The sequence below is a fragment of the Salmo salar genome, chromosome 04 (genome assembly GCF_965601325.2).
Source record: "Salmo salar chromosome 04, fSalSal1, whole genome shotgun sequence".
Lineage (NCBI taxonomy): Eukaryota > Metazoa > Chordata > Actinopteri > Salmoniformes > Salmonidae > Salmo > Salmo salar.
In genome coordinates this window covers 55,651,113-55,665,790 of record NC_138294.1, presented here as the reverse complement: position 1 = coordinate 55,665,790, position 14,678 = coordinate 55,651,113, and the positions used below count along the sequence as shown (strand labels likewise).

The 14,678-nt window shown below is 41.8% G+C and overlaps 1 protein-coding gene across 2 annotated transcripts in view; it reads right to left on the bottom strand.

Annotated features, from left to right (window-relative positions):
* LOC106603335 (transcriptional regulator ATRX) overlaps window positions 1-14,678 on the bottom strand; it is a 50,325-nt gene that overhangs the window by 9,467 nt on the left and 26,180 nt on the right. For both annotated transcript variants that reach the window (XM_082974573.1, XM_014196883.3), the window contains exons 10-25: window positions 14,557-14,623; window positions 11,646-11,797; window positions 11,240-11,404; window positions 11,005-11,119; window positions 10,779-10,878; window positions 10,370-10,552; window positions 8,486-8,630; window positions 8,268-8,377; window positions 6,253-6,396; window positions 5,501-5,678; window positions 5,252-5,389; window positions 4,882-5,057; window positions 4,629-4,746; window positions 4,376-4,506; window positions 4,230-4,267; window positions 61-206 (exon numbers count right to left, since the gene is read on the bottom strand). In XM_082974573.1, coding sequence (XP_082830699.1) covers window positions 61-206; window positions 4,230-4,267; window positions 4,376-4,506; window positions 4,629-4,746; window positions 4,882-5,057; window positions 5,252-5,389; window positions 5,501-5,678; window positions 6,253-6,396; window positions 8,268-8,377; window positions 8,486-8,630; window positions 10,370-10,552; window positions 10,779-10,878; window positions 11,005-11,119; window positions 11,240-11,404; window positions 11,646-11,797; window positions 14,557-14,623 — 2,106 coding nt within the window. The remainder of the gene's footprint in view (window positions 1-60; window positions 207-4,229; window positions 4,268-4,375; window positions 4,507-4,628; window positions 4,747-4,881; window positions 5,058-5,251; window positions 5,390-5,500; window positions 5,679-6,252; window positions 6,397-8,267; window positions 8,378-8,485; window positions 8,631-10,369; window positions 10,553-10,778; window positions 10,879-11,004; window positions 11,120-11,239; window positions 11,405-11,645; window positions 11,798-14,556; window positions 14,624-14,678) is intronic.

Sequence of the window (14,678 nt, the reverse complement as noted above, 5' to 3'; positions counted from 1 at the left end):
CAAGACGCTAAAGTAAAATACATGGTAAAGTAATTTCCTTAATTTAAGAGAGACTACTACCATCTACCACTGGAACCAGTGGACCTGCTCGCTGGTCTCCTTCCACATTGACACCCTTTGATGAGCTGTTCCACACCATGATCACTTCCACATCATTGCTTTTTTCATCAGCATTACGCAATTTTCCCTTGTTCTCCTTCTCTTTACTGAGTGGGACAAAGGAAAGGATGAAAGGCAACAATCTATTATTTGCATGAGATTACCTTTTGATGGTGATAGATAACCCACTTCAAGCATCACACTGTCGTAGTAATTAAAGAGCTCGGCAGACGTTACGCAGTTAACGCAAACGCTAAGCAATGCTGTACGTGAATTCTGTTTTGTGTCACAAAATGAACAGCTCCTTGTAGTATGAAGTCCTGGCGCCTATGTTGCTAGATACACACATTTTTAAACGCAATGTATTATTCCTTACGTTGCGCTGGTGGCAGTGTTGTGTAGATGAGGCTGAACCAACTTGCTTAGTTCCTGAGCTGATCAATAGGCTATGCATCAAAAATAAATAAGCAGTCTGTTTTGCAACGATAACCAAATATAATCTCAGCGACAGTTCAAACGATGTAGCCTTATTAGAAACACCTGCAAAATGTATTTTGTTTAGAAGTAATACCTACGTGATTGTAGGCCATTTGGAAACAGTGAAAACAGTTGTAGCCATGTAATTTTTCCTCATGGAGTAAATAGGCACATTCTATGCTTATCTGATAAGGGAGCGAATACATTCAAGCAGCATATCAAACTGGTATAAATTATACTGGCAAGTATGTGCCAGGGCATATTATTTATAAATCAGATTATTTCACATGACATTGATGTGGGAAGCTAAAAGGCTAGCTTGCTTGCTGTTTTTAGCCAGATACGTGTGTGTGTGTGTGTGTGTGTGTGTGTGTGTGATGATATATATACACCCCTTCAAATTAGTGGATTTGGCTATTTCAGCCACACTCGTTGATGACAGGTGTATAAAATTGAGCACACCGCCATGCAATCTCCATAGACAAACATAGGCAGTAGAATGGCCTTACTGAAGAGCTCAGGGACTTTCAACGTGGTACTGTCATAGGATGCCACCTTTCCAACAAGTCAGATCGTCAAATTTCTGCCCTGATACAGTTGACCGGGGCAGCTCTAAGTGCTGTTATTGTGAAGTGGAAACGTCTAGGAGCAACAACGGTTCACCGCGAGATGATAGGCCACACAAGCGCACAGAACGGGATCGCCGAGTGCTGAAGCGCATAGCGTATAAATCTGTCCTCGGTTGCAACACTCACTACCGAGTTCTAAACTGCCTCTAAAAGAACATCAGCACAAGAACTGTTCATTGGGAGCTTCATGAAATGAGTTTCCATGGGCGAGCAGCCACACACAAGCCTAAGATCACCATATGCAATGCCAAGTGTCAGCTGGAGTGGTGTAAAGGTCCCCGCCATTCGACTCTGGAGCAGTGAAAATGCATTCTCTGGAGTGAAGAATCACGCTTCACAATCTGGCAGTCCGACGGATGAATCTGGGTTTGACAGATGCCAGAAGAACGCTACCTGCCCCAATGCATAGTTCCAACTAACGTTTGGTGGAGGAATAATAGTCTGGGGCTGTTTTTCATGGTTCGGGCTAGGCCCCTTCGTTCCAGTGAAGGAAAATCTTAACGCTACAGCACACAATGACATTCTAGACAATTCTGTGCTTCCAACTTAATGGCAACAGTTTGGGGAAGGCCCTTTCCTGTTTCAGTATGACAACGCCCCTGTTTACAAAGCGAGGTCCATACCGAAATGGTTTGTCAAGATCGGTGTGGAAGAACTGGACTGGCATGCACAGAGCCCGGACCTCAACCCCATCGAACACCTTTGGGGTGAAATGGAACAGAGACTGCGAGCCAGGCCTAATGGCCAACATCAGTGCCCGACCTCACTAATGCTCTTGTGGCTGAATGGAAGCAAGTCCCCGCAGCAATGTTCCAACATCTAGTGGAAAGCCTTCCCAGAAGAGTGGAAGCTGTTATAGCAGCAAAGGGGGGACCAATGTCATATTAATGCCCATGATTTTGGAATGAGATTTGACGAGCAGATGTCCACATACTATTGGTCATGTAGTGTAGCTAGCAAGATGTCTACTGGAAGGCACAAAACTAAGTAAATGTAAAACAGCAGGTAGTGGTTAGAGCGTTGGGCCAGTAACCGAAAGGTTGCTAGATCGAATCCCTGAGCTGACAAGGTAAAAATCTGTCGTTCTACACAAACAAGGCAGTTAACCCACTATTCCTAGGCCGTCATTGTAAATAAGAATTTGTTCTTAACAGACTTGCCTAGTTAAATAAAAGGTTAAATAAAATAAATAAATAATATTTTAAAAAAAAACTTTCATTACATGTAGGTATTATTTACATATGTAGTTGGTTTTCATTCAAATTAGCTTGCGGTGATGTTTTCAATGTGATTCTTCTTTTCCTTCACCACAAAAAGAAAACCTCTGCTATCGCCTTCTTGTGAAATTTGCTTTTTGGGAGTCTAGAAACTAATTGACAGGCGAGGTATTATGTTACCAAAAGGTGTGCATTGCTAAAAAAAACTAAAAGTGAAATAAAAAAATTGGACTCCACCCAAGCGTACATAGACACGCATGAACTTTGAGGACCGCTTAAGAGTAGGCTTTAGCAGTATACCATATATACCGTATACTGGGCTATTTGGAAATAGCCACAGGATGGTTTTTCCAGTACCGTCGATACCATTGAAACGGTTTAAGTTTTACCTGCAGTCAACTTGCGCAATACATTAGGAGATAAAGAAACCGTGTTAATTTCACCTGTCACATAAATGTTTCATTATCAAGCGCTTACCAGTAGTTCCCAGTCACATAGTAGTTCCCAGTCAAGAGACCGTAGCCTTGAGTCACTTACTATTGTGAAGCATGTGACAGGTGATCTAGTTACAGTATGGAATTCATAACTACCGTAAATTCCGGACTATAAGCCGCAACTTTTTTCCCAGGCTTTGAAACTCACGGCTTAAACAATGACGCGGCTAATATATGGATTTTATCTGCTTTCAATTTTTTTCTTTTTCCAAAAAACACATTCTGTGACGTGCTCAGTTTTTTGCCGGCATGAAGCTTTCATTAGACCAATGAAATTGCCGAACGGGTTAAGGTCAAACAACTTTTTTGTTTACTGTTTAGTTTAAACCGAGCACTCTCAAACTTCCCATCATTCTGATTACGGTAGTCATTTGTCACCCTCATCATGGCAAAGACACAGAGAAATGCATACGATGCAGCTTTCAAGTTGAAGGCGATTGATCTGGCTGTTGGTAAAGGAAATAGAGCTGCTGCACGGGAGCTTGGTCTTAATGAGTCGATGATAAGACGTTGGAAACAGCAGCGTGAGGAATTGACTCAGTGCAAAAAGAACTAAAGCTTCCTGCTAATTTTTTATTACAAGCCGTGTTTTGTTAAAGCCTATTTATTTTTGTTACAAGCCGTGTTTCGTTAAAGCCTGTGTAAAGTTAATTTGTTTCAATGTACCGGTAGGCACCTGCGGCTTATAGACATGTGCGGCTTATTTATGTTCAAAATAATATATATTTTTTAATTCAGGTGCGCTTAATAGTCCAGAAATTATGGTAAATGTTTTCCAGCTAGATATCTTTTAACAAATAAGTTAACTGTCAAATGCTCTAATGCTCTGCAGTTGTGCATTTGATTTGCTAACTTAGTAGCTAGTTAGATAAGTGGTTAGTTTTTTCCTAAATCAAGCTTCACTTGGTAACAGCAGAGAATCCCCTCCTGGATCAAGAGCCTCGCTGTCTAATATTTATTTTGTGCGTGCAGCAAACTGTAAGTAGTATTTTTTAGTTACTTGTATATCTTTATGAGCAGGGATGTCTGTCCTACAAGTAGTTTAGGTCAGAGACAGTATAAAATGTTAGCAATGCACTCGTTAGCATTTAGTTAGCATTCTCTATGGGACTTCACATTTACTTGTTAGCATTGCTAACCTCCGGATTACAGAGGCCCAGTGGGGTTTGAGAATAGCACCCCTTGTGTTCAGTGCTGGTATTACGGAATATACCGGTATGGGCCAAGTTAGGTATGAAGGTATGACAATACGGATACGGTGCAAGCCTACTTTAGAGTGACAAGGGGTAGCCTGAATATTCATGCTTACACACCTCTCAGCTTTCCCCTGGTGCTTTCCATCAAAATGGCCCTGAAAACAAAGAGAATCTCAGTTGGTGACAGTTTGACTGATGCATCAGGATCTGTCTGGTGATGAGAAAATAGGTTTTGGTCAAATCTGCATCTGATGGGTCTTTACCTTATTTTCTTTACTGATATAGTTGAGCTGCAGACACCAGGGATGCGTCCAGATTCGGCTGAGAATCTGGAAGTCCTTAAAGAGGCTGGTTCCAGTTTTGCCCCTGGCTCCCTCAACTACGGATCCTGCTCCTACAGAGACACACAGCTTTTTTCCCCCTATATTCTCAGTAAAAGCCAAAATGTCTCTAAATATCATACACATTTCATTAGAGAGCTTTCTGAGCTAACTGGCTAAAGATGGAGGTTCTTACCAGTGAAGTTGTCCAGGTAGTAGCGATACAGTCTGTACTGTAGGGGGGTCACCCTCACCGCCATAACATACTCATGTTTAGGGGGCAGGAACTTGGTCAAGGCTGAGTAGTCTCTCCTCTAAGAAAGGAAAAACACACTAAAGTGTATCCACTGGAGACTGACAAAGAATAACAAATACTTGCAAAAAGTAGTCAGTGGTTCTGAAACTACAAATGAAAGTGCCATACACTCCTAGTAATTGAGCCATCTCACCTGTACACATCCCGCCAACATTGCATGAAGGACATGGGCGCGATTCTTCATGATGCGGACATCTCTGGGGGTGGAGTCTGCACACTGGCCATTCTGAATGGGGTTGATAAACCGATTCCGGAACTCCTTGATTGAACCCAGAAGGTTCTCCTTGATGAAGTTCACCATGCAGTGGTCTGAAAGAACCAAAATATATATGACTAGACTTGAACATTAACAAGGAAATGATCATGCAAATTATGTTCTCCTAAAATCAGTTTTGAGATATATTAAAACTGAAATATGAATTAACTTGGCCAAATGTTGGGATACTGGTCAGAGTACAGTTTTAAATGGAAAGGTTGTCATAGACTGAAACAGGCCTCCTTACACTCATTGAGGTTGTTCTGCAGTGGTGTGCCTGTCAGTACCACTCTCCGTTTGGTCTTAATGGCACTCATAGCTTTGGAGATGTTGGACGCCTCGTTCTTAAGGATGTGCCCCTCATCGCAGATCACAAAGTCTGGACCTGGAGTACAACAAATGTAGTGGAGTGTATTAGAGTTTCAACACAATAAACAAACAAATTAATGGTGCATACCTCTCAACACTACATGCATAGATTTAGTAGAGGATGTACCTGGATCGACCAGTGTGCTGTTAAAGGTCTTTTTGAATTGTCTGTGGGTGACTTTGAGGCCTAGTGTGAGGTTGCGGTACATCTCATAGCCCATGATCATAACACCACCATCCTTCTGCCATTTCTGCAGGGCAATATAACGCTCCTGAGGTCGCTTCAGTGTTGCCAACTCTGTCACCTACGAGGTGTATGTTAGTGTATAGAGACCGAGAGAAAAATGGTGAGAGAAATGAAGAGGTCGAGACAGGGAGATGAAAGAAACATTAAATACTTTGAATATAGAGCTCGCCAGCTTGTAGTCCAAAAAAACAGAAATTAGTTACCTCTGGTTCATTCAGCCATTCCTATGGCGACAATTAACGGGGAAAGAACATGGTTTTGGGATAAACGCCGAAAACAAGGTCCGAGGTCAACACAAGCTTACGAGATCTTATATGTTTTGTTCTATGAGATGTCAGTCAGTCAACATGGCCTTCATGAATTATGACGCATTTGTGCTTTTTTTATGTGCTCAAAATTCACAAAAAGTGACATTAGCTGATCTCATAGAAGAAAACGTATAAAATCTCTGAAGCCTTATTGTCGGTGTTTATCCAAAAACACAATTTATTTCCACATAGGCTTTGTCCAACGAACCATGGCAGAGTTAGTGCCTACAAAAAGACGGCATTGCCATTTCTTGATACTACATTGTATATGAATAACCTCTGCATGTATTTACCTTCAAAGAAAACAATCTAATCTCCAACTACCTTGACTTTGTCAGCTCCCATGTTAACTTGCCACTTGTCAAACTCGTTGACCCAGTTAAGGATAGTGTTGAGTGGACACACCACCAAGGCAGTCCTGAAGTTCAGGCACCTTGACTGCAGCATTGTGTGGAGGAATGTCACCACCTAAATGAGAAAAATATTTCAGCAAGAGACTAGTATCATTAACAAAATATACTGTTTTGTTAATGACACATGCATACGACAACACGTCTGTCACAGCTCTGACAGACATAGATACCCTGCCAGACATGCCACCAAGGGTCTCTTCACAATCCCCAAGTCCAAAACAAATTTAAGGCAACGCATAGTATTGTACAGAGCCATGGTTACATGGAACGCCCTTCCATCTCAAATTACCAAAGCAAACAGCTAAATAAATATATATATATAACGAATAAAACATCTCACAGCACAACGCCCATACCTAAATAACTTGTATAGCAAAAGTTTGGACAACCTCATTCAAGGGTTTTTCATTATTTTGAATAGAATAATAGCAAAGACATCAAAACTATGAAATAACACATGGAATCATGTAGTAACCAAAAAAAAGTGTTAAATCAAAATATATTTTATATTGAGTTTCTTCAAAGTAGCCACCCTTTGCCTTGATGACAGCATTGCACTCTTGGCATTCTCTCAACTAGCTTCACGAGGTGGTCACCTGGAATGTATTTCAATTAACGTGTGCCTTGTTAAAAGTTAATTTGTGGAATTTCTTTCCTTCCTAATGCGTTTTAGCCAATCAGTTGTGTTGTTACAAGGTAGGGTTGGTATACAGAATATAGCCCTATTTGGTAAAAGACCAAGTCCATATTATGGCAAGAACAAATCAAATAAGCAAAGAGAAACGACAGTCCATTACTTTAAGACATGAAGGTCAGTCAATCCGGAATATGAAGTACTTTGAAAGTTTCTTCAAGTGCAGTCGCAAAAACCATCAAGCGCTATGATGCAACTGGCTCCCATGAGGACCGCCACAGGAACGGAAAATCCAGAGTTACCTCTGCTGCAGAGGATAAGTTCATTAGAGTTACTAGCCTCAGAAATTGCAGCCCAAATAAATGCTTCAGAGCTCAAGTAACAGACACATGAACTGTTCAGAGGAGACTGCATGAATCAGGCCTTCAAGGTCGCATTGCTGCAAAGAAACCACGACTAAAGGACACCAATAAGAAGAAGAGACTTGCTTGGGCCAAGAAACACAAGCAATGGACATTAGACCGGTGGAAATCTGTTCAAATTCGAGATTTTGGGTTCCAGCCACCGCATCTTTGTGAGACGCAGAGTGTAGCAAGGACGATGAGGTGTAATGGTGCTTTGCTGGTGACACTGTGGTTTATTTAGAATTCAAAGCACACTTAACCAGCATGGCCACCACAGCATTCTGCAGAAATACGCCATCCCATCTGGTTGGCTCTTAGTGGGACCATCATTCGTTTTTCAACAGGACAATGACTGAACACACCTCCAGGCTATATATGGGCTATTTGACCAAGGAGAGTGATGAGTGCTACATCAGATTACCTGGTCTCCACAATCACCCGACCTCAACCCAAATGAGATGGTTTGGGATGAGTTAGACCACAGAGTGAAGGAAAAGCAGCCAACAAGTGCTCAGTATATGTGGGAACTCCTTCAAGACTGGTTGAAAGAATGCCAAGAGTGTGCAAAGCTGTCATCAAGGCAAAGGGTGGCTAATTTGAAGAATCTAAAATATATTTTGATTTGTTTAACACTTTTTTGGTTACTACGTGATTCCATATGTGTTATTTCATAGTTTTGATGTCTTCACTATTATTCTACAATGTAAAACATTTTATGAGTAGGTGTGTCCAAACAACTGGTACGTTGCGCTGTTCTTGAGCTGATCATGTCTATTATTATTCTGTATTATGCCATGTTTTATTATTATTTTTGGACCCCAGGAAGAGTAGTGGGGATCCATATAAAATCCTAAACACTCATTTTGTTCTCTCTTCCCTTCCTCTTACCTGCAGTGTCTTCCCTAGGCCCATGCAGTGGGCCAGTAAGCAACCTGATCCAGGGGTTGAATTGGCCTTCTTCACTGACTCACAACAACAGTCCCAGATAAACTGCACACCTATCAAAAAAGAAATACAGCAGTGTCCCTTCGATTTGCTGTATTTGCCACTCTGTTAATTATTGTATGTATTGGACTTGTACAACTGAAATAAAAACCAAGACTTACCATCCACCTGGTGAGGCTTGAGCCTGGTCACCAGGTTCCTGTGCACCTGAATAAGTGGCTCCCTGGTCCCCTCATCCTGATCCAAAACCAGCTTAGTGGTGATTGGACAGGCCACTTGAGACACCTCATCGTCAATAACAATCACCTGCAAGGAAACCACCATTAGACCAAAACTGATCATATAAACCATATATAGGTATAATATACTGCTCAAAAAAATAAAGGGAACACTTAAATAACACATCCTAGATCTGAATGAAAGAAATAATCTTATTAAATACTTTTTTCTTTACATAGTTGAATGTGCTGACAACAAAATCACACAAAAGTAATCAATGGAAATCCAATTTATCAACCCATGGAGGTCTGGATTTGGAGTCACACTCAAAATTAAAGTGGAAAACCTCACTACAGACTGATCCAACTTTGATGTAATGTCCTTAAAACAAGTCAAAATGAGGCTCAGTAATGTGTGTGGCCTCCACGTGCCTGTATGACCTCCCTACAACGCCTGGGCATGCTCCTGATGAGGTGGCGGATGGTCTCCTGAGGGATCTCCTCCCAGACCTGGACTAAAGCATCCGCCAACTCCTGGACAGTCTGTGGTGCAACGTGGCGTTGGTGGATGGAACGAGACATGATGTCCCAGATGTGATCAATTGGATTCAGGTCTGGGGAACGGGCGGGCCAGTCCATAGCATCAATGCCTTCCTCTTGCAGGAACTGCTGACACACTCCAGCCACATGAGGTCTAGCATTGTCTTGCATTAGGAGGAACCCAGGGCCAACCGCACCAGCATATGGTCTCACAAGTGGTCTGAGGATCTCATCTCGGTACCTAATGGCAGTCAGGCTAACTCTGGCGAGCACATGGAGGGCTGTGCGGCCCCCCCAAAGAAATGCCACCCCACACCATGACTGACCCACCGCCAAACCGGTCATGCTGGAGGATGTTGCAGGCAGCAGAACGTTCTCCACGGCATCTCCAGACTCTGTCACGTCTGTCACGTGCTCAGTGTGAACCTGCTTTCATCTGTGAAGAGCACAGGGCACCAGTGGCGAATTTGCCAATCTTGGTGTTCTCTGGCAAATGCTAAACGTCCTGCACGGTGTTGGGCTGTAAGCACAACCCCCACCTGTGAACGTCGGGCCCTCATACCACCCTCATGGAGTCTGTTTCTGACCGTTTGAGCAGACACATGCACATTTGTGGCCTGCTGGAGGTCATTTTGCAGGGCTCTGGCAGTGCTTCTCCTGCTCCTCCTTGCACAAAGGCGGAGGTAGCGGTCCTGCTGCTGGGTTGTCCTCCTACGGCCTCCTCCACGTCTCCTGATGTACTGGCCTGTCTCCTGGTAGCGCCTCCATGCTCTGGACACTACGCTGACAGACACAGCAAACCTTCTTGCCACAGCTCGCATTGATGTGCCATCCTGGATGAGCTGCACTACCTGAGCCACTTGTGTGGGTTGTAGACTCCGTCTCATGCTACCACTAGAGTGAAAGCACCACCAGCATTCAAAAGTGACCAAAACATCAGCCAGGAAGCATAGGAACTGAGAAGTGGTCTGTGGTCCCCACCTGCAGAACCACTCCTTTATTGGGCGTGTCTTGCTAATTGCCTATAATTTCCACCTGTTGTCTATTCCATTTGCACAACAGCATGTGAAATGTATTGTCAATCAGTGTTGCTTCCTAAGTGGACAGTTTGATTTCACAGCAGTGTGATTAACTTGGAGTTACATTGTGTTGTTTAAGTGTTGCCTTTATTTTTTTGAGCAGTGTATATAACGTATTCAAATAAAATAGACTAACAGTATGACATTTCTGAGAGAGCATGGTTTCTACAGTGAGTGTGAATGAGAGGGTCAGCTGTGTGTAGTGTACCTCTCTGAAGTCCTCCCTCTGCTCTCTTTCTGCCAGGCGTCTGCATCTATCCTCCTCGTCCTTCAGGGCTCTCTGGGTCTCTGAGCGAAGGTGCTCATCTATGATGATTCTGCGGATCTTCTTGCGGCCCTTAGGTGTACCTTTGTTGTCCCCTTCCTCGTTGTCCTTCTCGTCATCTTCACTCTGTTTAGATAGACAGATCCGGAAGGTCACCAGCACAACAACGCTTTTACCAGTAAAAACATACCATTTAGCACCTGATACACAAACAGTAAACAAGAATAGCAGAATGATGATCATACCTCTCAGAAATCAAATAGTTGCACTTCATGAAGTTATTAAGAAAAATATAAAAGGGCGACTGACAATGCAAAGGTAAAGTGAGATGGTGACATCCACTCGTTATTACCTTATCGACGCTGGAGTCAGACAGCACAATATATGAGGGTTGCTGCTTCTTCTGTAGATAACTACGGACTGATTCCCTCTCGACTCTTGAAGTAGATGAGCTAAGGAGACAAAAGAGCAAAATATTTCACAAATAAAGAATGCAACCACAATTACATGTAACGATGACAGAAAACATGGTTTCCTTCCTGGTTAGCAGCATTGACAAAACAAATGAGTCTTCTTACCTTTTGGGCTTCTGTTCATTGCCCTCGTTCTCAGATTGGCTCAGCTCTTCACTCATACCAGACTCTTCCTGTTCTGATTGGCTATCATCACTACTCTGGCTCTCCCATGTCTCACCTGAGGCGATGGAAGAAAGCAGAAAATAAGTTCAGAGTAATTGGACCAACTCCAAAACTAGTCTAGGGCACTGATGGTATCCAATCATAAAGTCATCCACAGAACCCATCCCACACAGACCTTCGGTTCTTCTAGACTTCTTGACTTTCAGCGCGTTCCCATTTTCTTCAGCTCTTTTCTGATCACTTGGATTTCCATCGTCAAGGCTGAGCTTGTGGCGTAGCAGACAGTGTCTGTGACGAGTTTTACTGGACTCAGAGTCAGAGGTCAAACTGGAGGTCTCCCCTGCAGCAGAAACATGGTATAATGTTAGGAGGACATCATATTCCTATAGCAAATGTTAATTCAACCTGTACACGAATAAGCAGTGACACATGGCGATGTCTTAGATCACTACAATTCAAATATGGGCCTACTTTAAAATGCCCAGTTAATAAGAAACAGGTCATGTCAGGACAGTATTTCAGCTTAATGACAAAAAAAAAAAAAAATGACATTGTAGTGGAGGAAAGGAGGGATCACTTACCATTCTCATCTGAGCTTTCATCTTTCCCATCTTCCTGCGCCTTCTCTTCCCTGTCAGATTCATCATCCTGTGATGACTCCACGTCTGAAGAGAAATCCTCCCCCGATGAGTAGTTGGCTTTGATTTGGGCCAAGAGCATTTTCTTAGCGATTCTTTCAGAAGCAAGGAAGAGAGGGAAAAGGGACCGGAGGATCATTTTAATGATCATCACATCAAATCCAACAAGCCCTGCCTGCTTAATAGGTTTATTCTCTAAAGGAACTTGTCTTACATAGGAATTTACAATCAAGACGCAGGATATCACCTTAAACGTAGCAATATCACCAGGAGATACATTTCCTAAAAAATTAATGAAAATGATCATGCTAGCTATTCTAATACCGCTTTGCATTTCTTGACCTGTAAACAACCGACAATACAGTTTTAAAGTAATTATGAGGGGGAAGAGGCCATTGCATTAAGCGGTTGAATGTTTTTCTTTTTTTACTGATGTAAATATCTGTTGTGACCAAATAGACAGCTGAAATGCTCTGTCAAAGACAGTTTCACTTAATTTAATCTTAACGCAACACATTGAGGAGTCAAAGGCCAGATAACCTAACGACTTTGTAAGCACATTTGAATCAACCCCTCCCCTCCATAACAAACATCTAAGACGTATCACTCACAAGATGAACAAAGCTGGTCCTATATAGAATAATGAAGACATACGAGACATTATAAAGGGTATTCATTTATTACAACGGATAGTTTCTCTTACAGAGTTCAGTCAATGACAAAAGTAAGAACATATCCTTGGTTTAACGCATGCTCTACAACAGGCCTTTAACAAGGCTAACACTACAGCACCTTAGAGCTAATGACAGCATAATTATTAGTTCAATTTGAAAATAAGTTCTTACAACCACTTTTTTTTTTAGGTGGTATGCAGGAAACAGTTTGTGAAGGATAAAAAAATTAAAAAAATAAAATAAAAATAAAGGTTTTGTTGGGCTTTTTACGAAGTTCAATATTCAGTGAAATACATGTATCTACTTACACATGAATATGTTTTTAAGAAACAATCCTTTTGGCAGATAATAATAGTTGAATGAAGCATCGGATGAAGCCTCAGCGAGAAATAAGTGTACATGAGGTGGGCCCCTCATATGAGGCAGTATCAAACAGCAGTGGCCGGCAACAGCCTGGGCCTGAGGCCTTACCGCAAGTGTTTAAACTAGGAAGAGAGAAGATGGAAGAAAAAAGAGACACCTCACTACATAAGACAACATGCCTCCTCGTCTCACAGCAATGTTGTAAGGCTGACCTCCGAGGTCACAAGAGGACAAAGTGGTGGTTGAATAAAATGCATTACAACCCTTCTACAGGACCAGCTTGAAGAGCGGTTGCCTTTAGGCATCGAGCTCCTCCAAAGTAAAATGCAAATGCATTAAATTAGCAGTTTTTAAATAATTTAAAATCTAGGTAAATGGCCAATAAATATGGCCTTGCATGCAAAACAAACATGAAAATACTCTAAATATGATTATGCAATTAGTATCACAAACAAAGCATACAAGAAATTCAGCTAGGTGCCTGTGGTGAAAAAAGGCACAAAGAAAGTATGTCAAATACAGTACAGTCTTATAATCAGTGTCTTTGGTATACTGCTGTTTAGCATCACAAGTCCTCTTTCTCGGCTAAGCCCTCAACCTGGTCAGAAGCAATAAATCATATAAATGTTAAAGATTCAATCAAGCAGAATATAGAGTTTTCCAGTCTGTTCAGAGAATCATTGGATAGTCAACCCATCGTATTAGTACTCAACTGTGTCAGAATAGCAGTGCTAAATACAGCCACTACACCACTGGCATATTGCACATGCACTTCAAATATATCAAGAAAAAAAATCTTCCATACAGTAACCATACACCAACACAATTACCTAATACTAGCAGTAATGTGTATGCTTTTACAGTGCCTTAGAGAAATGGGCAACATCCAGCAGCCACAAGGGTGCAGTCATGTACAATACAGTCACCCTAAAGAAAGCCTGATCATGAACTGACCATTAGGGGATGTATAATATGAGGGTTGCGGTCCAAATTCCAGTCACTTAAGAAATGACATCAAACTCCATGATGACCAATTCCCAGTGACAGGAATGTAATTCACCCCTAGTATAGTGAAAGATAAATATATCCAGACCTGTAAATTAAGTCTAAGGGTACATTCAGATGTGTATTCAGTACCCTGGTGTGGTTCATTAGCTTTTATTTAAAAAAAAAAGTATAATCACACTATTAACAAATAACGCAATCAATACCTTTAACATGGCTTAAAATAGTTAATATACAGTGTACTGTTATTTTTGGTAAAAACTAGAATACTATATGTGGAAGAAATAAGGATGACTTACAGTATTGTTGACCAATGAGAAACTATGAGGTATAAAATAATTTGTTTAATCTGTTTTAATAAGTGCATCAGGCTTTTGAGCAAACTAATACGATAACCAGCATTTTCCCCTCTTAATCACCTTGAAATGCACAGACATGGACAAATGATGCCACATTCTGCAAATAGACAACTCACATTTAACTTTAAATTACATTTTCAAAAAAAATTTAAGAAAAAGGTAAATGAAAACAGTGGCATAAATAGCCTATCATTCATAACACAGCCTTAGCAAGGTGTGAGAGGGGTTTCTCCCTGTGCTTGACACGGTACATCTGCTCTACACTAGAAATTGTATGGGATAGCTGCTGGTTTACTGCAGCTGCGGGTTGGACGAGACGGGATTGATTGTGAAGGGGTCTTGACAACGGAGGAGTCACCACTATTAGCACCCGACTTAGAGTTCCGTGGCGTGGCCTTTCTCCCGCGCCTAGGGTGTGTTACAAACGCTAAGTCCGTTCGTTCGGAACCATACCTATTTTCTGGATCGTCATCATCTTCTGCTTCCCAAGAAGGCCCAGACCGGGTCTGCTCTTCATCGCCTACAGGGTAAGAGTACAAAAAAAACAAAGGTTAGTTCAACATTTGCCAATGAGG